This window comes from Tamandua tetradactyla, chromosome 24, assembly GCF_023851605.1.
Source record: "Tamandua tetradactyla isolate mTamTet1 chromosome 24, mTamTet1.pri, whole genome shotgun sequence".
NCBI classification, from domain to species: Eukaryota; Metazoa; Chordata; class Mammalia; order Pilosa; family Myrmecophagidae; genus Tamandua; species Tamandua tetradactyla.
The window spans coordinates 31956269-31980867 of NC_135350.1; the positions used below are offsets into that span (position 1 = coordinate 31956269).

At 35.5% G+C, this 24599-nt stretch overlaps 1 protein-coding gene across 3 annotated transcripts in view; it reads left to right on the forward strand.

Annotated features, from left to right (window-relative positions):
* Window positions 1–24599, forward strand: part of HPGDS (hematopoietic prostaglandin D synthase) — a 63739-nt gene that overhangs the window by 22269 nt on the left and 16871 nt on the right. For 2 of the 3 annotated variants that reach the window (XM_077142852.1, XM_077142853.1), the window contains exons 3-5: window positions 3075–3167; window positions 6249–6358; window positions 17179–17277. In XM_077142852.1, the coding sequence (XP_076998967.1) occupies window positions 3075–3167; window positions 6249–6358; window positions 17179–17277 (302 nt within the window). The remainder of the gene's footprint in view (window positions 1–3074; window positions 3168–6248; window positions 6359–17178; window positions 17278–24599) is intronic. The other variant, XM_077142854.1, reaches the window with a different exon arrangement.

The window sequence follows — 24599 nt, forward strand, 5'->3', positions numbered from 1 at the left end:
TCTGACCAAGCTCTGATTAGACTATGTCTGACATTTAAATGTATGGTGCCTCCGGGCAAACACGATTCTCCAGGCACAAGAGCAGCACAAAGCAAAACAAGACCTTCTCTTTATCACAAGCCAATATTATACTAAGACCACAGTAGCTATTTTGGTAGCCATATCACACTGAAGCTCCATAGACCATGTCACTAAATTCCCTAAAGCTTTTTGACAGGTGCTTCTATTAAGTCACACCTCCAACAACCCTGAAGTCACTATTTTTTTTCTGGAACCAAATGATGCACCTAACATTTGTCTTCTTAAATTTCATCTTGTTAGATGGAGCCCAATGTTCCAGCTGTAGGCAATTATCCCGAGCTTGGCTGGAATACTGCCAGTAGCTGAAAGTTTACCATCTCACAGGAAAACACATTCCATGGTCAGTCGTTCTAAAGCTAATGAATTTATCTTTTATATTAAGTTAAAATCTGCCCCTCTTTTTTCTTTCTTATTATTTTCTTTTTTCTTTTGAAGTAATTTCAAATTTACAGGATGGTTGCAAAAACAATACAAACCCCATAGAGAGAACTCCAACATGCCCCTACCCTACTCCCAGATACCAAGATCCGCCAGTTTTAACATTTTGTCATATCATTCCTGTATCAATCTTATCTATCTATTGTCCATCTATCTAATCTATCATCTATCTATTTTCTGAACATTTGAGTGCAGGTTGCACAACCTCATTCTCCTTGAACACATACTTCCATTTACATTTCCTATGAACAAGGGTATTCACTTACGTAATCACCTAAAGTAAGTTATCAGGTTCAAGAAACTCAGTGCTGATAAAAAGCTTATATTCTATATTCCAATTCTTTCTTATGTTCCAACCATGTCTTTTTGAGCCTTTTCTCCTCCATTCTTAGATCCCATTCAGGGTCAAGTATGCATTTAATTATCATAATCTCTTTAGTGTCTCTTTTTAAATGTGGAAACATACATACAACATAAATCTTCCCATCTCCACCCCTCTCAAGCACACCGTTCAGTGGGATTAATCATACTACAATGTTGCAGTACCCTCAACACCATCTATTATTATAACTTTCCCTTCACCTCAAACAAAGACCCTACACTCATTTTGCATTAATTCCCTATTGCCCTTATCCCCCACTCCTGGTAACCCATACTCTACTTTCTGTCTCTGAGGGTTTGCTTAATCTCTGATATTTTCTTTGTGGTTGCCCATGGGATTTAAATTTAACATTTTAAATCTATAAAAATCTCATTTGCTTTGATAACAACTTAACTTCAAGAGCACAAATGAACTATGTTCTTAGATCCCTCTATCCCCTCACCTTTATGTAGTTCTTGTCATAAATTACGTATTTGTATGAGTCCCAAACCATTAATTTATCATTACATTTTATGCATTTGCCTTTTAGATTCTGTAGCCTTCCTAATACTTTTTCTTTATAGTTTTGCACATTGGAGCGAGTCACAACAGGATCATGCAACATTTGAGGATAGCTATCATGTGCCACTTTATTTGTTTTGTCTCTCCCTGTGAAGCATGCTAAAGTTATTCACCCAATCCCCATAAAATGTGATTTTCAGACCCCTCTAACTTGGCCACTATCTTCTGGGCTTGCTCTGGTTGTTGATGTTTTTTGAAAACATAGCTTCTAAAATTAACAAAACAGCTGAATGAGGGTTCCAGTTGGCCTCAGTTTGAAGCCCAACTCTACCAGGTGTGTTACCTGGGTAATTTATATAGTCTTTCTTAACCTCATTTCCTCATAAAAAAAAAAAAAATCAGACAGTGGTTAATACCTACCTCATAAGGTTATTGTAAATATTGAAAGACCTAATAAACATGTTAAATACTTAGTGCACTGCTTAGCACAAAGGAAGCATGCCCCCCCCCCAAAAAGTTACACATGTTAATTCCCTCTTGTTTGTGTACTTTGCTTCAAATGAGGTATCCTAATTCATGTCAACTTTATCTGGGACTTTGTTTTGCTCACGGCAGTATCTCAGGCACCTAGAATACAACATGGTGCACTCATTAGGTAAGTGCTCAAAGATTTTTTTTGAAATTCCCAATGCCAAATGTAGTTCATCCTGTTATTATTTGTATGCATATGAAAGACATCAGGGAGATACACAAAGGTGAATCTAGTAGCTGTGTTTTGGTCAAGGGAGTATGAGTGGTATTTTCTTCTTTTCCCTTTTTTCAAAAAAAATTATATATCTAAAATGAAGACATTGGTTGAGAAAATTGTGATCAATTCATACAGCAAAATACTATGTAGCCATTTTAAAAGTTGGTATTTCATCAATACAGAAATACATTTCAAAGATATTATCAAATGAAAAAAGTGGTTTACAAAGCATTATATACATTTTGATTTTTAAAAATATATATGGAAAAGTAATTAAAAGATAAAATGGTTTTAACTATGTTAGACATTTTTATCTTCAATTTAGAATTTTTACATAATAAATGTTTATTACTTTGTGACAAAAATATAATAAACTTAGATAATAGTATGATTTACAGGCAAAATATTATTATGATATCTACTCTGAGTCTGTCCTATGAGTTGTACAAAGATGCTCACTGCTGTACTCTAAACTTCAAATAGTTCCTCATTAAAATAAGACTTTGGCTAAATTCCTTAGTATAACTAAATATGTAAATCAAACTATCTATATTCCTCAGACTATAGTTTTGAGGAAAAATCAATATGATCTGTGATTTAGGCCACAAAAATTAATGGAGCTTAAAAGCATAGATTTTTTTTTTTAAGTTAAGTAGTTAAGTACCTGAGAACGTATAGTATGTAGTAGCACTGGAAACCTGGGTTTTAGACCTGATTCTGTCATTAACACTAAAACAACTTAAAAAAAAACTTATAAAATGTTAAAATTCCACTAGAGAGTGTCTAATGTACTTTCAGAATAAATATTCAAGACCTCTATGACTTTAAAAATCATGCTTTGTTTCCACAATTATCAGTAAGAATGAAGTTATTTTATCTCTTGGCTTTGTATGGAAGTTGATTCTTTGCTTGTGCTATTTTAAGCTCTCCCATTTGGCAAAATCCCTGTTTTGGAAGTTGACGGACTTATGCTTCACCAGAGTCTAGCAATTGCGAGATACCTGACCAAAAACACAGGTAAAATGTTTATTGTGTTTAAGCTTTTTTTTTTTTTTTTGCATGGGCAGACACTGGGAATCGACCCCAGGTCTCTGGCATGGCAGGCTGCAACTCTGCCTGCTGAGCCACTGTGGCATGCCCTGTGTTTAAGATTTTAATAACTGAAAAAGTAAATGTTTTCAATTCAGTATTCATTAATTAATTTGAATATTGAATACTTCACTGCAAAGAAAAATGGAATTAAATATGCTAGAGAAGTATACACCATGTGTACCATGTGTATCAGCTTAACTTTCTGTGAGTTCCCCAGAGATTTTTATTTTATATTGCCACCCACTACCTCCTACCCTGTACCTTCTTGCCCCTAAACCCTTATTAATATTTAGCTGCAAAAATGGGACAGGTATGCCTTATTTCAAACTTTTGCTAGGATGTGTACTATAAGAAGATAAATGAGTAGGAAATACATGTGGCATATGGAAGGTAAAATTCCACATATGATTGAAATCTTGTTTTCCATGATGTCCTTCATCCTAATCCTGCTGAAAAAATAGAAAGGGAGTCTTTGTCTCTGTGGAGTGCCATTTGAGACATCCATAGTAGGTAGTTAGCTTCTGAGTGGTTTTGTTTTGGCTGTGCCCCATGGCACTGATGAAAAGAGATTAAGAAAACTTGCTTGATGCCCTTTCCCACATCCTGTGTATGCTCCAATGTCTTCTCTCTCCTTTTCTGCTCCTTGCACAATCTTTTTGAGTGAAAAGCTACTTTGTGCTTCTTTAAAAGTCCCTGCCTCTCTATTCAGTCTGCAGAATCCCCATTCCCTCTTCCACCCAACCCTATCACTCACCATTCAACTATGCTCTAAGCCACAATCACAGGGTTAGCTCACAAAATAAAATGGGCCCTAATTATGTAAAAAACATGAATACCTCTTACATTAACATACTCCAGCAAAGGAAGTTTTTTGGAACTTCAGAAGAGATGGAGATTTTTCTAACTATGGAAACTGGGTTTTGAAGTGAAAATGACATTTGAGCTTAGCCTTAAAGGATGCCTAGAATTTCAAGAGGAAGACTTGGACATGGGCGGTGGTTTTCAAACTTTACTTGGACATGGGCGGTGGTTTTCAAACTTTAGGGGCAACAGAATCACCTGGAGAGCTTGTTAAAAAACACAGATTCCTTGCCCTCAACTTCAGAGATTCTGATTCAATAGGTCTGGAGTGGAGCCCAAGAACTGGCATTTTTACTTTTTCAGAGCATGTTGATACAGCTGGTCCAGGGACCTCAGTTTAAGAATCACTGGACTAGGACACTCTATGCAGAGAGAAAATAGCATGAGAGAAGGAAAAGAACATCAAATTTGCAGGGTGGAGAAGTAGAAAGAGAAACATCTAAAAAATAGATTGAGATCAGTTAAAAACAACCAAAGTATGGACTGTGTTACTTTGATAATTGTAGGTTTTTATCTAGAAAAGCAGAATAACTAAAGTGTGAGTTTGGGAAGATTATTGTGACATGACTGGAGGTGGGGAAACACATTAGGAGGTCATTAAAATAGTCCAGATGTCAACAGAAAAGAAGAGAGAGTAGGGAAACATGGGAAAGTTTGTGAAGATAGAATCATGACAGAGACCAGACGACAGATGGAGAATGGAGGGTCATTCTGTCTTACCAAGGCAGCAAGGTTAGGACAGATGACAGCTTGGACATGGTTTTGTCATTCTAAGAGTGCTGGATACATTCTTCTACAAACTTTCCTCAAACTGCAATACCCTTTCCAATGTCTTCTCCCCTCAACCATAATACATGCCACATGCGCAGGGAATCTGTTTTATTCACTGCTATGATTCCAGTTAGGGCTGACCCACAGTTGGAGCCCAGTAATTATTTGTTGAATAAATGAAGTACAGCTGGTTTGAGGTTGGATGTGATGACTCTGTTTTGGGATCTGCTGAAATCTGGGAGCCAAAGGAGACTCAGAAATATCCAAAGGGAGACTTACGAATATGAATCTGGAGTTTAGAACTAAAAATGCTGAATGAGGAGTCCTCTACATAAAATTGGTAACTGAAGCCCTGAGCATGGAAGTCAAAGTAAGGATGAAAATGAATGAAGGAAACTAGGACAGAGTCCTAAGGAACTTTTCAAGGTCAGAACAAAGAAGATGAATCAACCTTTGAACATCACGAAATACATCTGTGTATTTACAAAGGAACTCTAAATCACCAAAGCAAGTTCTTTCACTTTTAACAGCTTTATTGGGACATAATTCACACACTATAAGCACAGTTTCTTGATTTTTTAGTAAACTTGTATCCTTGTAGAAAAGCAATTAAGTAAGAAAATATTTAGGAAAATCAATGAACTTTTTAGCAAGAGTGATGATCAACAAATGGCAGGAAAAGAAAAAATCTCTATTATTTTAAACTTATAGGCTTCAGGCAGAAAATAAACACTGACAAAACTTATCTGTAAAATATAAAAGCAATTTTTTTTTACAAAATAAATTGTAATGTATGTATAGATTATTTATTGCAGTATTGCTTGTTTTAGCAAAAGACTGGAAACAAACCTAATTATTTGAGACTAGTTCAATCCATTTCGGCACACCAAACAGAGGAATACTTTGTGACTGAACAAAGAGTAAGGCTATTCTTTAGAGACAAGTGAAGAAGAAAGATTCCTCTGATATAGGAGAGAGCATGTCAGGGGACTATATATTCTTTTTTTTGGGCAGGGGGGGTGCATGGTCTGGGACTCGAACCCAGGTCTCCCGCATGGAAGGTGAGCATTCTTCACTGAACCACCCAAGCACCCCATTATTTATTTGCTTGTATTTTCATAAAGAAACAGTGGGAAGATACACAAGAAACTAATAAAAGTGGTTGCCAATAAAGTAGGAAGAAAAGGGAGCCAGATGAGGTGGATGAGGGCAGGAAGGGACGTGAGTCTTTACTGGACTATTGACTGTTTTATGTTGTTTTGAATTTTTGAATCAGATGATTATATTGACTATTAAAAATGGGCAAACCTTGTCATATAGTAACTTAAATCAAATACATTCATGGGCCTAAAACAGCCTCTCTCTTTTCCACAGATTTGGCTGGAAAAACAGAATTTGAACAATGTCAAGTTGATGCTATTGTGGATACACTGGATGATTTCATGTCACGCTTTCCTTGGGCAGAGAGAAAACAAGACGTGAAAGTAATGTGATCGGTTCTCTATTACTACTATTAATCTTATACTTATCAGGCATTGTGAAGGTACTTTAAAAAGATATTTTTAAACACTGAAATACACATACACACACACATATACACACACACTTTTAAAACATCAAATTATAGTAGGCAGTTTAAAACAAGGTACAGTGATCACATTCCCCACCTCTTCATATTACCCCCTTCAGATACAATTCTTTTAGCTGTTTCTTTAGGATTTACACATCTCCATATTTCTATATGATATGTAAATATGGCTTTCTTTTGATCCCTGATTTTAGAGTTTCCATGGACTGCTTATTATAGTAATAAGAATGCAGTTCTCTTATATAGTCATCCCGCTGCTTTCTTTCTCCCAAAGCTCCTGATACAGTGATAATTTTTTTAAAATCAATACTTAATGATTACATTAGTATGCCTATACAAATTATTATACAGAACTGTACATTGTAATATACGTCTCATGTTTCCTTCTCAAAGTTAGTAATTGTTTTTTTTCCATTTGCTTAATTCTGTTTACTTTTTTATTACTTTTTTAAAATTGTGAAATATAACATATATACAAAAAAAGCAATAAATTTCCAAGTACATTTTAACAAGTAGTTTTAGAACAAATTTTAACATTTGGTCTGGGTTACAGTTCCATGATTTTTCATTTTTTCTTCTAACTGCTCCAAGACACTGAAGATCAACAGAAATATCAATATAATGATTCAGCAGTCATACTCATTTGTTAAATCCTATCTTCTCTGTTATATTCCTCCTTCTCTTTAAATAACATTTATACGTAAAAGCAATAAATTTCAAAGTACATTGCAATAGTTAGTTGTATAACAGATTTCAGAGTTTGGTATGGGTTACAATTCCACAATTTTAGATGTTTATTTCTAGCTGCTCTAAGGTACTGGAGGCTAAAAAGAAATATCAGTATAATGATTCAGCACTCACATTCATTTGTTAAGCCTGACCTTCTCTGTATAACTCCATCATCACCTTTGATCTTTCTCCCACTTTTTAGGGGTATTTGGGCTAATTTCTTTTCACTTTTATTGTTGATTCTTCCCACACCATCAAATAGTCTACCAATACAATTTTCCACAAGGTCAATGCTATCAGAAAATCGATTATTTCCAATATTTTCTCAGATATACCCAGTCTGAAGACTTCCACTTTCCTTTGTAGAACTCTTTAGGTTTTCTGTACCCCTGTCATCATAAGACTTCCCTTACCTGTCATAACAGGAATCTCCTTTTTTCTTTCTCTTAAATTGAAATCCTGTTTCTGAGTGCCTACCATTTTGCTTACTCGTTTGTTTATTTGGGGCACATCGTACAGAACTGAAAGATTAAATTACAGTGAAGGTTTGAGGACAGGAGGTATGATGATGCCAGACTGTATAGATAGCTCTATCTTGTGACGCATGTTGTTTCCATCTGATTTGGCTGCCTTAGACACTTGGTGCACAGTTATCTTCCTGTGATGTCCATTATCATCCTAAATATTTCTTTTGATGCTTTCCTGTGTTCATTCTCCTTTTTCCTGTTTTTGGTTTTGTGGAGCAATCATCCAATAGCTTACTGAACATGAGAAGTAAAAGTTTGAGAACTCATTTGCCTGAAAGTGTTATTTCATCCTCATATTTGTTTCATAGTTTGGTTGGGTATAGAATTCTATGTTGAAAGTAATTTTCTTTAGTATTTTGAAGGCATTTATCTATTGTTTTCTAGTTGAGAAATCTGAATTCAATCTAATACCTAATCCCTCTCCATCACCCTCTCTTTTTCTGAAAGCTTATAGAACACCCTAGAGTTCTAAAATTTTACAATGAACAGCCACAGTGTGATTTTATTTTTTTTAATACAGTTTGTTACCTCCTTGTTGGGCTTTCAATATGGGACTCATGTCCTTTAGTTCTAGGAAATTTCCTTTAATTATTTCACTGATGATATTTTCCCCCTTTTCTCTGTTTCTTTATAATATTGAAATTCCTCCCACATAGATGTTGGATCTTTTCTCTATTTCCCATCTTTTTGTCTTTTTTGCATTGCTTTAAGGAAGAAGTCCTCAACTTTGTTCATCAGCCCTTCTCTTTATTTATGAAGTTCTGATATTGCCGTTTTAAATTTACAAGGGCTCATTTTTGTAGCATTCTCTGTTTTCCTTTTAAAATATTATTTTATATTTATTAAAGATGCTATATCATCTCTCTATCTAGTATGTGTATGTTTGGAATTGCTTTTATTCCTCTTTATTTTGGTCTCTTGTTTTTTACTTAGATGTCAGATAATCCTTCATAATTCACGATAGAGAGTAGGTAAATTAATAAGCTTATTCAAAGCTCTAAATTTGCAGATGGGGTTTGCTGGTTGAGTTTCACTAGGCCATTCTGGGGTTATCTTCCAGCATCACTGTCTTCAGTTATCCCCTCTGGCATTGGGCAGGGTCCTTAGACAAGAATTCTAATCTCCTACCAAGAGGGAAAGGCGTGGCTGCCAATGTTCTGAAATCCAGTAGGGACAAAAGGGCTGGGAATCTCAGAATTTAGCATTCAGTATGCATATGTTCATTTATTAATCTTCCTCTTTTTAAAACAGTATATGTGCCATCCCCCAACCCAGAGACCATCTGTTTTACTCTCTCTCCAGCTTTGTGCTAAGGATAGGAAAGAGTAGTCCACTAGCATGGAATGAAAAAGGCAATCTCATGTTCTAACGACTTATTTAACAGCTTTCTACTAATCCTCCTTTTATCACCTCCTCCACCTCTAACTACTCTCTCTTCGACTCTACTAATTGTAGAGCTACAAATCTTGCCATTTCCTGAGCTACTGTAGCATTTTATGTTGTAGAAAGCATTGATTCTCAACTTTCCCTTTTCATCCGCTTTTCAAATTTTGTTTCCTCGTCTCTTCTTCTTGTGGGTTCTACCTTTTTTTTTTTTTTGACAAAAAGCATTTACTGTAGTTTTAGAATGGAAACAAAATTATATGTGTGCTAAATCCATCATCTTTATCCAGAATTCTAAATAGACCTCCTCTGTTACCCTCTATAACATTAACCTACTCATTTGTTTAGGGCAGTCACCACAATCCATATTTTGTTTTAAAATGGATTTACTTTGTCTGTTGTTTGTCTCCTCCAGTAAAATATATCACGAGGGCAGACATTTGTCTGTATTAGTCACTGGTGTACCCATCACACCTATCACAGTGCCTTTTGCGTAGCTGGCACTTACACTTAGCATTTGTTGAATGAGTGACAGGAAAAGCTAAATTTATCCAACACTTACCGTATCATGTGCAAGGGGCTAGAATCCTTGCATATGTTATCTCAGTCAGTCCTCACAACCCTCTCAAGAGATAAGTCCTTTACATGGTCATGCTCACTTTCTAGATGAGAGAGGTTATGAAGTTGCCCAAGTTCACACAAATGAGGGACAGAATTGCTACCTCAGCCCAGACAGCCTGGCTCCAGAACCCATAGCCTCATCACCTACACATGCTATCTCCTCTGTGAGTGGCTAATTCATGCAGCATCCCTTTATGGAGAATCTGTGGTTATCCTAATTTTCCAGCTGAGGAAATTGTGGTTTATGTAGTATAAGTAACTTGCCTAAGGTTCTTTAGCTGGTAAAGGACAGAGCAGGGATTCAGATCCCAGGTTCTTTGACTTAGAATCTTAACCACTCTGCCCACAGCCGGCAACTGCTCAAAACAGCTTTATCATGAATAGCTATGTATGTGTTACAGCTAAAGGGCCTATACCCCAAACCCACAGCACAGAACAAATAGTAGTTCTATTAATTTACTTTGAACAAATCTATTCTAAATATGCAAATATTTGGACATAAAAGTATTCATATTTAATGACCCATAAAAATATAAGGCTTAAGGGGGATACACCCCACCCCACACACACCCCACCTCCTGCCACACTCACAGAGACTACCCAGGACAATCTCATAAAAGCTTAGCTTTGGTAATGCTAAGTATAATGGGGCTTTTGACATGAATATATTTGGGCTAGAATCAGAATGCTAGGCTGGAATCCTGATTCTCTTCTAACCAGCTGTTACTTAACTCTGTATCTATATTTCCAATTCTTCATCTGTAAAATGGGTATTTCATGCAATCTACTGTGGTTAGGTAGAAAGTGTTCAATAAATTTATCTATTATAAATAATATAGTGTTAAATACTTTATTGCAATTTGTTTTTCCTTATATTTGTCAGCCTTGGCATCTATATTTTATATATCCTTATAAATGCAGAAACAAATTGATTTTGCTAAAGCTGCCAGAAGGCAATATACCAGAAATGGATTGGCTTTTATTTATTGTTACAAGTTAAAATTCTAGGGCCGTGAAAATGTCCAAATTAAGGCAAAAACAGGATAACTTCACTCAGGAAAGACCCACCGAGTCCGGTTTCTCTGTCACATGGGAAGCCACATGGCAACATCTGCTGCCCTTCTCTCCTGGCATCTGGTTTCAAATGGCTCACTCAGAATCTCCAGGCATCTGTGTCTGAGCTTTCTCCAAATATTCTCCTTTTAAAAGACTCCGGTAAGCTAACTGAGACTCACCTTGAATAGGCAGTGTTACATGTTCTTGGGAACAACCTAATCAAGAGGTCCCACCCAACAATAGGCTTGCCTCCACAAGACTGGATTAAAAGAACATGTTTTCAAAGCAGCACATAACAGCTTCAAACTAGCATGATACTTAACAGCAAATCTGAAAAAAAAACAGTATCTAAAGCTCCACCCTCACATGTGCTAAAGACCCCACTTGATTGGCAGTCTACCAACTTAGCAATTTTGCCCTTCTCTATTTTCTACCTGTCTGTGGCTGAGGCTTTATAACAGAGGCTACCTCCAAGAGGAAAATAGTCTCTGAACTATTATAAGAGTAATAGTCTTCCTTTGAATTAGAATAACTATGCTGTTACATATCACTTATCTCAAAGCACAAATTCATAGGACATAACATTCCAAGTTCATGAGTGAATCATATCAAGGTACAACAAGTTGCAGAAACGCTGCTGATAGCTACAAAATACCTGCAAGGACCTGGTTAATCTACAATGAGCAAAGCATAGTTCTTTGGTATTTTGCCTGTTCTTTTTTTAGCGGTTGCATTGCTGCCACCTTGCGGTCAGATAAAGCATTAACATCTAATTCAAAAACAGAATATTGAATCACTCAGGACAAATAACGAAAATATTCCTGTCGTCATGTGTTTTTAAAAATCTACAAAATATATATTAATTATGGATGTTTCAGTATCTGTTGTTGTAAAATTCTGTTTCCAATAAAAAAAATTAATGTAAAAACATGACTGAACCTTGGTCACCCTGGCAATCCTTGCATTTACCGCTAGTGCTATTTTGGTTACTCAATGTATCTTCGTTTCAGTGTCCTCATTTGAAAAACAGGGTAGGGATAGAGGGTGAACAGGACTGAGTGAATTCCAGTTCCAATACTAAATGATTATGGTAGTGTGGATTTTTTTAAGGGTTCTCAAGAAATATATAAACTTCCCTATAGCCCCCATAAGTGTCAGATTTCTCAGAGTGAAAAGAAATCTGCTTTATAACTCTCTGGAAGGGGAGGCAGAAAATTTCTGAGTCCACCAAACATGAGTGGCTGTCTAGGATTTATCAAAAAATATGTTTATAGTACACATCTGGAGAAAAAATGATGTTTAAATCAAATGTCATTTTTTACATATTATTTTCTTAGGTGTTCTTTAAAATGAATCTTAAATAATAATTACCCTGGTTACTAATTCACATTTCATTAGGCTGAGCTAATTCATCAAACTTGTAAAAGAGAACTGTATTACAGGAGAAGTCAATAGCACAGATACAAATTTTTTTATCTGGGACGGCATATTCAAAAAAATTTGGGTACCTGAAGCTGCGTCATTCAAATTAGAAAACGAAACAACCCACAAGAGGGTTCGCTGTGTTACGCAGTCCCGTGCTTCATCCTCTGGCTTCCTTCCAGTGACATACACGACCCTAAACTTTCCCTTCCAACCAAAATCGCACCCACATATATTGGTTGTTAGACTCACTATGTGCTACCATCACATCTATCCATTTCCAAGCATTTATACTCAAGCTTATTACAAATTCTGTACAAATTAAGCATCAGCTCCCTATTCTCTGCGTTCATTCTATCTTCTGTTGACCTATGTTCTAGAAATTAACATGAGTTTGCTAGTCATTTAGTTCATATTAGTGAAATCGTACAATATTTGTCCTTTTGTGTCTGACTTATTGTAGTCAACATAATGTCCTCATGGTTCATCCATGTTGTCACATGCGTGAAGACTTAGTTTCTTCTTACTGAGTAATAACCCGTCTTATGTTTACACCACATTTTGTTTATCCATTCATTAGTTGATGGACACCTGGGTTGCTTCCGTCTTTGGCAACTGGGAATATTGGGGCTATGAACGTCTGTGTCCCTGTCTTCAGCTCTTCTGAGTACGTACCTAGTAGTAGAATTGCTGGATAATACGGCAGTTCTGTATTTAGTTCCCTGAGGAACTGCCAAACTGTTTTCCAGAGCAGCTGTACCATTTTACATTCCCACCAACGGTGAATAAGTGTTCCTATTTCTCCACATTCTCTCCTACACTTGTTTTCTATTTATTTAAAGTGGCCATTATAGTAAGTGTGAAGTAATATCTTGCGGTTTTGATTTAAATTTCCCTAGTAGTTGTTGACGTTGAACATATTTTCATGTGCTTATTAGTCATTTGTATATCCTCTTTGGAAAAATGTCTATAAGTCTTTTGCACGTTTTTAACTTCGGTTGTTTGACCTTTTACTGTTAAGTTATAGGGTCTCTTTATATATACTGGATATTAAACCCTTATTGCATATGCAGTTTCCAAATAGTTCTCTCATTGAACAGGCGGCCTTTTCCCTTTTGTGACACAGTCCTTTGAAGGACAAAAGTATCAGTTATGAGGAGATCCCATTTATATATTTTTTCTTTTGTTATTCATGCTTTGGGTGTAAGTTATAAGAAACCATCTCCCACCATAAGAACTTGAAATTGCTTCCCTATATTTTCTTCTAGAAGTTTTATGGCTCTGACTTTTATATTTCGTTTTTGATCCATTTTGAGTTAATTTTTATATATGGTGTGAGAGAGAGTTCCTCCTTTATTCTTTTGAATGTAGATATCCAGTTCTCTCAGCACCATTTGTTGAAGAGAATGCTCTGTCCCAGTGGACTTGGCATCCTTGTCAAAAATCAATTGACCCAAAATAAAGAAAATAAAAATAAAAATAAAGGAAAAAAATCAATTGGCCATAGATATGAGATCTATTTCTGAACTCTCAGTTCGATTCTATTGGTCAATATGCTAATACCATGCTGTTTTTACAGTCATAAAAAAACAACCATAGCTTTATAATATACTTTAAAATCAGGAATTGAGAGCCCTCCAACTTCATTTATATTTTTTAAAGATGTTTTTGGCTATCTGGGGTTCCTGGTCTTTCCAAATAAATTTGATAATCGGGTGTTCCAATTCTTCTAAGTAGGCTGTTGGAATTTTTATTGGGATTGCATTAAATCCGCAAATCAACTTGAATAGAATTGACACCTTAACAATATGTAGTCTTCCAATTCATGAAAATGGAATATTTTTCCATTTATTTAGATCTTTGATTTCTTTTAGCAATGCTTTGTAGTTTTCTGAATATAGGTCCTTTACATTCTATTTCTAGTTTATTCCTAGATATGTGATTCTTTTGGTTGCAATTGTAAATGGAATTTTTTCCTACTTTCCTCCTCAGATTCTCTTTACTAGTGTACAGAAACACTTTTTTATCTTGTATCCCACCACTTTACTGAGCTTATTAGTTCTATTAGCTTTGTTGTAGCTTTTTTTAGACTTTCTATATATAAGATTAAATCATCTGCAAATAGGGAAAGTTTTACTTTTTTTCAATTTGGATGCCTTTTACTTCTTTTTCTTGCCTAATTACTGTAACTATAACTTCTAGCACAGTGTTGAATAACAGTGGTAACAGTGGGCATCCTTGTCTACGTCTCAATCTCAGTGGGAAAGCTTTCAGTCTTTCACCACACAGTATGATGTCAGCTCTGGGTTTTTCATGTTATGCCGTTTATCAGGTTGAAGAAGTTTCCTTCTATTCCTACCTTTCAAAGTGTTTGTATCAGGAAAACACAGAAGATTTTGTCAAATGCCTTTTCAATGTCAATTGAGATGATCATGTGTTCCTTCTCCTTTGATCTGTTAATGTAGTGCATCACATTATCTGATATTCTTGTGTCAAACCTCCCTTGTGTACCTGGGATTAAACTTACTTGATCATGGTGTATAGTTCTTTTAACATGTAGTTGGATTTAATTTGCAAGTATTTAGTTGAGGATTTTATGCATCTATATTCATTAGAGAGACTTGTCTATAATTTTCCTTTTTTGTAGTGTCTTTATCTAGTTTTGGTTTTATGCTTATGCTGGCTTTATAGAATGAGTTAGAGAATCTTCAGTGTTTTGGAAGATTTTGAGCAGGATTGGTATCAATTCTTCTGGAAATATTGCTAGAATTCACCTGTGAAGCCCTCTGGTCCCGGGCTGTGTTTGTGGGGAGGTTTTCATGACTGTTTCAGTCTCGTTACTTGTAAATGGTCTGATGAGCTCTCCTATTTCTTCTGGTGTCAGTGTCGTTGTTTGTATGTTTGTGAAAATTATCCATTTTATCAATGTTATCTAGTTTATTGGTGTATAGTTGTTCATAGTATCCTCTTATGCTTTTTCTTTTTACTGTGGGGTCAGTAGTAATGTTCCCCTCTCATTTTTTTATTATATTTATTTGCATCTATTTTTTTTTTGTCTATCTAGAGAAGGGCTTGACAATTTTACTGAACTTCTTAAAAAAACCAAGTTTGGTATTTTTTTACTCTATTGTTTTTGGTTTTTTGTTTGTTTGTTTTTTTTTTTTGCTGTTGTTCTCAATTTCACTTATTTCTACTCTTCTTTGTCATTTCTTTCCTTCTGTTTGCTTTGCAATTAGTTTGCTGATTTTTCTCTAGTTCCTCCAGGAGTGTAGTTAGATTTTTTATTTTAGCTCTCTCTTCCTTTTTAATGTAGATGTTTAGGGCTATAAATTTCCCTCTCAATACTACTACCTTTCCTGCATCCCATACATTTTGATATGTTGTGTTCTGATCTTCATTTCTCTTAAGATATTTGCTGATTTCTCTTGCAATTTCTTCTTTGATACACCGATTGTTTGAGTATGTTGTTGAATCTCCAAAAATTTGTGGATTTTTCCAGTCCTCTGCCTACTGTTGATTTCCAGCTCCATTTCATATGATCAGAGAAGTACTTTGTGTAATTTCAATATTTTAAAAAATTTATTAAGACCTGTTTTGTGACCCAACATGTGGTCTAGCCTGAAGAACGATTCATGAGCACTTAAGAGAAATGTATACCTTGCTCTTTGTGGGGTACAATGTTCTATAGATGTCTATTAGGTCCAGTTCATTTATCATATTATTCAAGTTGTCTGTTACCTTATCGATCCTCTGTCTATATGTTCTTTCTATTGATAACAGTGGTGTATTGAAGTTTCCAACTATTATTGCAGAGATGTCTATTTCTCCTTTTGGTTTTGCTAGTGTTTGCCTCATGGTTACATGGTTAGGTGCATAGATATTTGTGATTGTTATTTATTTTTGGTACTTTCCCCTTTCATTAATATATAATGTCCTTCTGTATCTCTCATAACAGCTTTGAATTTGAAGTCAATTATGTCCAGTATTTGTGTAGATATACCAGCTTTTTATGGGAGGGAGGGGATGTTACTGTTTGGGTGAATATCTTTTCCAGTCTTTTACTTTCAATCTTTTTGTATCTTTGGTCTAAGTTTAGTCTCTTGTAGACAGCATATAGATGGCTTATATTTTTAAAAATCCATTCTGCCAGTCTGTGTCTTTTGGTTGAGGTGTTTAATCTGTTAACATTCACTGCTATTACTGTAATGGCAGTACTTTCTTCAACCATTTTATCCTTTTGTTTTGATATGTCATATCTTAATTTTGTCTCTCTTTTAACCTGTTTAGCTACCTTTAGATACTCTTCTTTCTACACTCTCCTCCCATCCTCTCTCTCCTGTCTTTTCCTTTCAGAGTGCAGGACTCCCTTTTGTATTTCTTGTAGAGCAGGACTTGTTAACGAATGCTCTCAGCTTCTGCCTATCTGTGAATATCTTAAATTCTACCTCATTTTAGGAGGACAGTTTTGCTGGATAGAGAATTCTTGGCTGGCAGTTCTTCTATTTCAGTATATTAAATATATCATTCCACTACCTTCTTGCTTCCATGGTTTCTGATGAGAAATTGGAGCTTAGTCTTATCAGACATCCCTTATATGTAATTAATTACTTTTCTCTTGCTGCTTTCAGAATTCTCTCTTTATCTTTGGCATTTGACGTTGATTAATAATGTCTTGGAGTAAGTCTATTCAGACTTATTTGGAGTATGTTGTGCTTCTTCAACATGGATATCTATGTCTTTCATAAGAGCTGGGACATTTTAGGCCATAATTTCCTCGAATATTCCTTTCGTACCTTTCCCCTTCTCTTCTCTCCCTTCTGGGATACCTATGATGCAAATGTTTATGTGCTACTTGTTGTCATTCAATTCCCTGAGACCCTGCTCAATTGTTCTGAACTAAATTCACCCCTCACTATGCCGCCATCTTGCCCCACCTCCCTCCTATTACTCTTAAAGTGATTTTTTTTCTCTCTCCTAGGATCAGATATTTAATGAACTGCTCACATATGATGCACCTCATCTTCTGCAAGATTTGGACACATATTTAGGGGAAAAAGAGTGGTTTGTTGGTAACTCTGTGAGTATATTTTAAATCTTATCCAATATAAAGAAATATATGTTCCTTTAAAAAGTAAAAGGGTAAATAAAAAACATAAAAACTTAGTGAAAAAAAAAGATTCTCATTTGGGACAGAATAGCAGGAATAAAAGCTAAACTCCTTGCGTAAATATTTTTCATAGATTTGATTTTGGAACCATGAAGCATTTTATATTGAACAGCAATAACAAAAACAAAATAAAATAAAAACACTTTAAAGTCTTATAACTAAAAATGAAAGCAAAGTGAAAGTAATAAACCTGTGTAAACTTGGGACTTAAAGTATAGAGTACATAGTAAAGAACTTTTTCATGAAATATCATTTTAAAACACTTTTTATTAGCGAAGTTCTGGGTTTACAGATCAATCATGCCTAACATACTGGGTTTCCCTATAGCACTCTATTATTAACACCTCGCATTCACGTAGTTTGTTATAAGAGATGGAAGCTCAATTTTATAACTGTACTATTTATTATAGTCCATGGTTTACCTTAGGGGTCACAGTTTGTGTTGTACAGTCCCACTGATTTTTTAAGAATTTTATTCTAGTAACATATATAAAACCTAAAATTTCCCCCTTTTAACCACCTTCGAATATATAATTCAGTGTTGTTAATTATATTTTCAATGTTGTGCTACCATAACCATCATCCATTACCAAAACTTTTCTATCACCCCAAACAGAAACTCTGTACAGTTTAATTTTTTTTTAAATGATCAATCATCTTTAATAAACCACGAAGTAAAAAATAAAATTTGGCCAGCCACTCTTAAAAGTCATTCCACATGTCATGTCCTCATCACAATTCCTTCCTTCCCTCCAAAAAGAACAGGTATCTTGACTTTCATAGTAATCACTACTTTGCATTTCTCTATGATTTATCACCCAAGTATCTATCCTTGGACAATATAGTCTCGCTCGTGTTTTTCACATGCCTTTTAGGATTCGTAATTTACAGTGTCTTCACCATTCCTTTCTTTTCCATACAGTTTGTCTTTGAAGAATCTGAGCTTTTTGACCTGTAGTCTCCCATGGCTTGGGCTCTGTACAGTTTAAACATTAACTCCCTGTAACCTACTCCCACTCTGTCCCCTGATAACCTATATTCTAGATTCTGAGTTTGCTTATTCTAATTATGTCATATCAGTGAGACCATATATTTGTCCTTTTGTGTCTCATTTACTTAACTCAACATGAAGTTTTCAGGATTCATCCATGTTGCTGCAAATATCGGAACTTCATTTCTTTTTGTGGTTCAGTAGTACTTCATTGTGTGCATATAACATACATTTCGTTTATACCTTCATTGGTTGATGGACACTTGGCTTGTTTCCATCTTTTGGCAATTGTGAATAATGCCACTGTGAATAGCTGTGTGCAAATATTGTTTTGAGGCCCTGTGCTCAATTCTTTTTGAGAAGTGAGATTGCTGGGTCATATGGTCATTCTATACTTAAATTTCTGAAGAACTTCCAAATTTTCTTCTACAGCAGCTGCACCATTTTGCATTCCCACCAGCAATAAGTGAGTGTTTCTGTTTTTCCACACGTTCCCCAACATTTGTAATTGTTGGTTTTCATAGTAGCCATTCTAGTGAGTACGAACTGATATTGAGGGTTTAATTTGCATTTCCCTAATGGCTAATGATGCTGGACATTTTTTTCACGTTTTTTGACCATTTGTATATCTTCTTTGGAGAAATATCTATTCAAGTTTTTTGCTCATTTAAAAATTGCATTGTCTTTTTGTTGTTGAGTTGTAGGATTTCTTTTTATATTTTGGATATCAAACTTTTATTAGATATGGGGTTTCCAAATAATTTTTTCCCACTGCGTATGTTGTGATTTCACTTTTATGACAAATTTCTTTGAGGAGTAAAAGCTTTTAATTTTGTTGAGGTCCCATTTATCTATTTTTTTCCTATTGTTGCTTGTGTATTGAGTGTAAAATCTAAGAAACCATTACCTGGCACAAGGTTCTGATAATGCTTCTCTACATTTTCTTCTAGCAGTTTTATAAATCTGGATCTTATATTTTGGTCTTTGATCCATTTTGATTTGATTATTTTATATGGTGCAGGAAGGTGAACCCTACTATTGTTGTTCACTATTTGTTGAAGAGACTATTAATTGCCAAGTGAGTGGTCTATGCCCCTGTTCTAGTTTGCTAGCTGCCAGAATACCAGAAACAGAGTGGCTTTTAAAAGGGGGAATTTATTACGTTGCAAGTTCACAGTTCTAAGGCCATGAAAATGTCCCAACTAAAGCAAGGCTATATAAATGTTCAATCTAAGGCATCCAGAGAAAGATACCTTGGTTCAAGAAGGCTGAGGATGTTCAGAGTTTCTCTCTCAACTGGAAAGGCACATGGTGAACATGGCAGCATCTGCTGACTTTCTCTCCTGTCTTCTTGTTTCATGAAGCTCCCCTGGGGGGCATTTTCCTTCTTCATCTCCCAAGGTCTCTGGTTGCATGGGCTCTATAGCTTTCTCCAAAATGGTTACTTCTTAAAGGGCTCCAGTAAGCAACCCCACCTTGAATGGGTGGAGACACACCTTCATGGAAATCATCTAATCAAAAGTTACCAACCACAGTTGGGTGGGTCACATCTCCATTGGAACAATGAGAAAGCTACCAGCTAGCAATACTGATGAGAATTAAAGGACAGGGCTTTTCTGGGGCCCACCACAGACTCAAACCATCATAGCTCCCTTCAAAAATTAGTTGGCCATAAATGTGATAGTTGATTTCTGAGCTCTCAGTTTTATTCCATTGGTCTTTATGTCTGTCCTTCTGCCAGTACCATGCTGTTTTAATTACTGTGGCTTTGTAATAATTTTTTTGATTAATTAATTAATTAATTTTAAAATTATGATCATTCCATTCTATATACATAATCAGTAATTCATATATCATCACATAGTTGCATATTCATCATCATGATCATTTCTTAGAACATTTACATCAATTCAGAAAAAGAAATAAAAAGACAACAGAAAAAAATTCATACATACCATACCCCTTACCCCTCCCTTTCATTGATCACTAGCATTTCAATCTAAATTTATTTTAACATTTGTTCCCCCTATTATTTATTTTTATTCCATTTGTTTTACTCATCTGTTGATAAGGTAGGTAAAAGGAGCATCAGACACAACGTTTTCACAATCACACAGTCACATTGTGAAAGCTATATCGTTATACAATCATCTTCAAGCAACATGGCTACTGGAACACAGCTCTACAATTTCAGGCAGTTCCCTCCAGCTTCTCCATTACATCTTGGATAACAAGGTGATATATATATTTAATGCATAAGTATAACCTCCAGGATAACCTCTCAACTCTGTTTGGAATCTCTCAGCCATTGACACTTTATTTTGTCTCATTTCACTCTTCCCCCTTTTGGTCGAGAAGGTTTTCTAAATCCCTTGATTCTGAGTCTCAGCTCATACTAGGATTTCTGTCCCATGTTGCCAGGAAGATCCACACCCCTAGGAGTCATGTCCCATGTAGACAGGGAGAGGGCAGTGAGTTTACTTGTTGTGTTGGCTGGAGAGAGGCCACATCTGAGTGACAAAAGAGGTTCTCTTGGGGTGACTCTTAGGTCTAATTTTAAGTAGGCTTGACCTATCCTTTGTGGGGTTAAGTTTCATATGAACAAACCCCAAGATTGGGGGCTCAGCCTATTGCTTTGATTGTCCCCGTTGTTTGTGAAAATATCAAGAATTCAACTTAGGGAAGTTGAATTTCCCCCCTTTCTAATCATTCTCCCAAGGGGACTTTGCAAATACTTTTTAATTCACTGTTCAAAACACTCTGGGATTTATCGGGGCATCACTCTGGACAAACCAACAAAATCTCATGCCCTACTCAAGGTTCCATGTACTTATGGTGTTCAATTAAGCTGTCTACATAAGTTATATTAGGAAATGCACTAGTCAAAATATAAATTTTGTACCAAATAAACATTTTTTGCTTTAGTCTCACACATAAGTTAAAAATTTTAAATATTAATTACTATCTGTTTTCAACACCCTGCAGTAATGACATTCCTATGTTCTTCCTCATGCAGAAACATTTAAAAAAATTTGTATGTTTAGTCACTATCATTCAGTCTTTATCATCTATCTTACTTTCTGATTTCATTTGTGCCCCCAGCCCTCCTTCCTCTATCATCCTCACATTCAGCCTCATTCAGTGTTTTAACATAATTGTATTACAGTTAGGTAGTATTGTACTGTCGATTTCTGAGTTTTTACATCAGTCCTGTTGCACAATCTATATCCCTGCAGCTCCAATTACCCAACATCTTACCCTATTTTTATCTCCTGATGGTCTCTGTTACCAATGAAATTCTCCAAGGTTATTCTCTAATGTCAGTTCATATCAGTGAGACCATACAGTATTTGTCCTTTTGTTTCTGGCTAATCTCACTCAGCATAATGTCCTTAAGGTCCATCCATGTTATTACATACTTCATAACGTTATTCTGTCTTATGGCTGCATAATATTCCATCATATGTATATACCACAGTTTGTTTAGCCACTCATCTGTTGATGGACATTTTGGCTGTTTCCATCTCTTCACAATTGTAAATAATGCTGCTATAAACATTTGGTGTGCAAATGTCCGTTTGTGTCCTTGCCCTCATGTCCTCTGAGTAGATACCTAACAGTGGTATTGCCGGATCATATGGCAATTCTATATTTAGCTTCCTTGGAAACCACCAAACTGCCTTCCACAGCAGGTGTACCATCTGACATTCCCACCAACAATGGATAATATGCCTCTTTCTCCACATCCTCTCTAGCACTTGTCGTTTTCTGTTTTATTGATAATGGCCATTCTGGTGGGTGTGAGATGATATCTCATTGTGGTTTTGATTTGCATTTCCCTAATAGCCAGGGAAGTTGAGCATCTTTTCATGTGCATTTTGGCCATTTATATTTTCTCTTCTGAGGAGTGTCTGTTCAAGTCTTTTGCTCATTTTGTAATTGGGTTGTCTGTCTTTTTGTTGTTGAGTTGAACAATCTCTTTATATATTCTGGATACTAGAACTTTATCTGATATATTGTTTCCAAATATTGTCTCCCATTGTGTAGGCTGTCTTTTTACTTTCTTGATGAAGTTCTTTGATGCACAAAGTGTTTAATTTTGAGGAGTTCCCATTTATTTATTTCATTCTTCAATGCTTGTGCCTTGGGTGTAAGTTCTAGGAAACCACCTCCTACTATAAGATTTATAAGATATCTCCCTACATTTTCTTCTAACAGTTTTATAGTCTTAGATCTAATGTTTAGGTCTTTGATCCATTTTGAGTTAATTTTTGTATAGGGTATGAGATATGGATCCTCTTTCATTCTTTTGCATATGGATATCCAGTTCTCTAGGCACCATTTATTGAAGAGACTGTTCTGTCCCAGGTGAATTGACTTGACTGCCTTGCACTCTATTCTATTCTACTGGTCAGTATATCTATCTTATGCCAGTACCATGCTGTTTTGACCACTGTAGCTTCATAATACGCCTTAAAGTCAGGTAGTGTGAGACCTCCGATTTCATTTTTTTTCCTCGGGATACTTTGAGCTATTTGGGGCACCCTGCCCTTCCAGATAAATTTGCTTATTGGTTTTTCTATTTCTGAAAATAAGTTGTTGGGATTTTGATTGGTATTGCATTGAATCTGTAGATCAGTTTAGGTAGAATTGGCATCTTAACTATATTTAGTCTCCCAATCCATGAACATGGTATGCCCTTCCATCTATTTAGGCCTTCTGTGATTTCTTTTAACAATTTCTTGTAGTTTTCTTTGTATAGGTCTTTTGTCTCTTTAGTTAAATTTATTCCTAAATGTTTTATTCTTTTTTTATTAATTAAAAAAATTAACACAGCATTTAGAAATCATTCCATTCTACATATGCAATCAGTAATTCTTAATATCATCACATAGATGTGTGATCATCATTTCTTAGTACATTGGCATCGATTTAGGAAAAGAACTAGCAAAACAACAGAAAAAGATATAGAATGATAATATAGAGAAAAAATAAAAATAATAATAAAAATAAAAAAATAAATATATAAAAAAGGAAAAAAACAAAAAACACAAACAAACAAAAAAAACTATAGCTCAGATCAGCTTCATTCAGTGTTTTAACATAATTACATTACAATTAGATAGTATTGTGCTGTCCATTTTTGAGTTTTTGTATCTAGTTCTGTTGCACAGTCTGTAACCCTTCAGCTCCAATTACCCATTGTCTTACCCTGTTTCTAACTCCTGATGGTCTCTGTTACCAATGACATATTCCAAGTTTATTCTCTAATGTCAGTTCACATCAGTGGGACCATACAGTATTTATCCTTTAGTTTTTGGCTAGTCTCACTCAGCATAATGTTCTCTAGGTCCATCCGTGTTATTACATGCTTCATAAGTTTATTCTGTCTTAAAGCTGCATAATATTCCATCGTATGTATATACCACAGTTTGTTTAGCCACTCGTCTGTTGATGGACATTTTGGCTGCTTCCATCTCTTTGCAATTGTAAGTAATGCTGCTATAAACATTGGTGTGCAAATGTCCGTTTGTGTCTTTGCCCTTAAGTCCTTTGAGTAGATACCTAGCAATGGTATTGCTGTGTTGTATGGCAATTCTATATTCAGTTTTTTTAGGAACTGCCAAACTGCCTTCCACAGTGGTTGCACCATTTGACATTCCCACCAACAGTGGATAAGTGTGCCTCTTTCTCCGCATCCTCTCCAGCACTTTTCATTTTTTGTTTTGTTGATAATGGCCATTCTGGTGGGTGTGAGATGATATCTCACTGTGGTTTTGATTTGCATTTCTCTAATGGCCAGGGACATTGAGCATCTCTTCATGTTTTATTCTTTTAGTTGCAATTGCAAATGGAATTTTTTTCCTTGATTCCCCCTCATATTGTTCATTAATAGTGTATAGAAACACTACAGATTTTTGAGTGTTGTTCTTGTAACCTGCCACTTTGCTGTACTCATTTATTAGCTCTAGTAGTTTTGCTGTGGATTTTTCAGGGTTTTCAACATACAGTATCATATCATCTGCAAATAGTGAGTTTTACTTCTTCCTTTCCAATTTTGATGCCTTGTATTTCTTTTTCTTGTTTAATTGCTCTGGCTAGAACTTCTAACACAATGTTGAATAAAAGTGGTGCTAGTGGACATCCTTGTCTTGTTTCTGATCTTAGGGGGAAAGTTTTCAGTTTTTCCCCATTGAAGATGATGCTACCTGTGGGTTTTTTCATATATTCCCTTTATCAT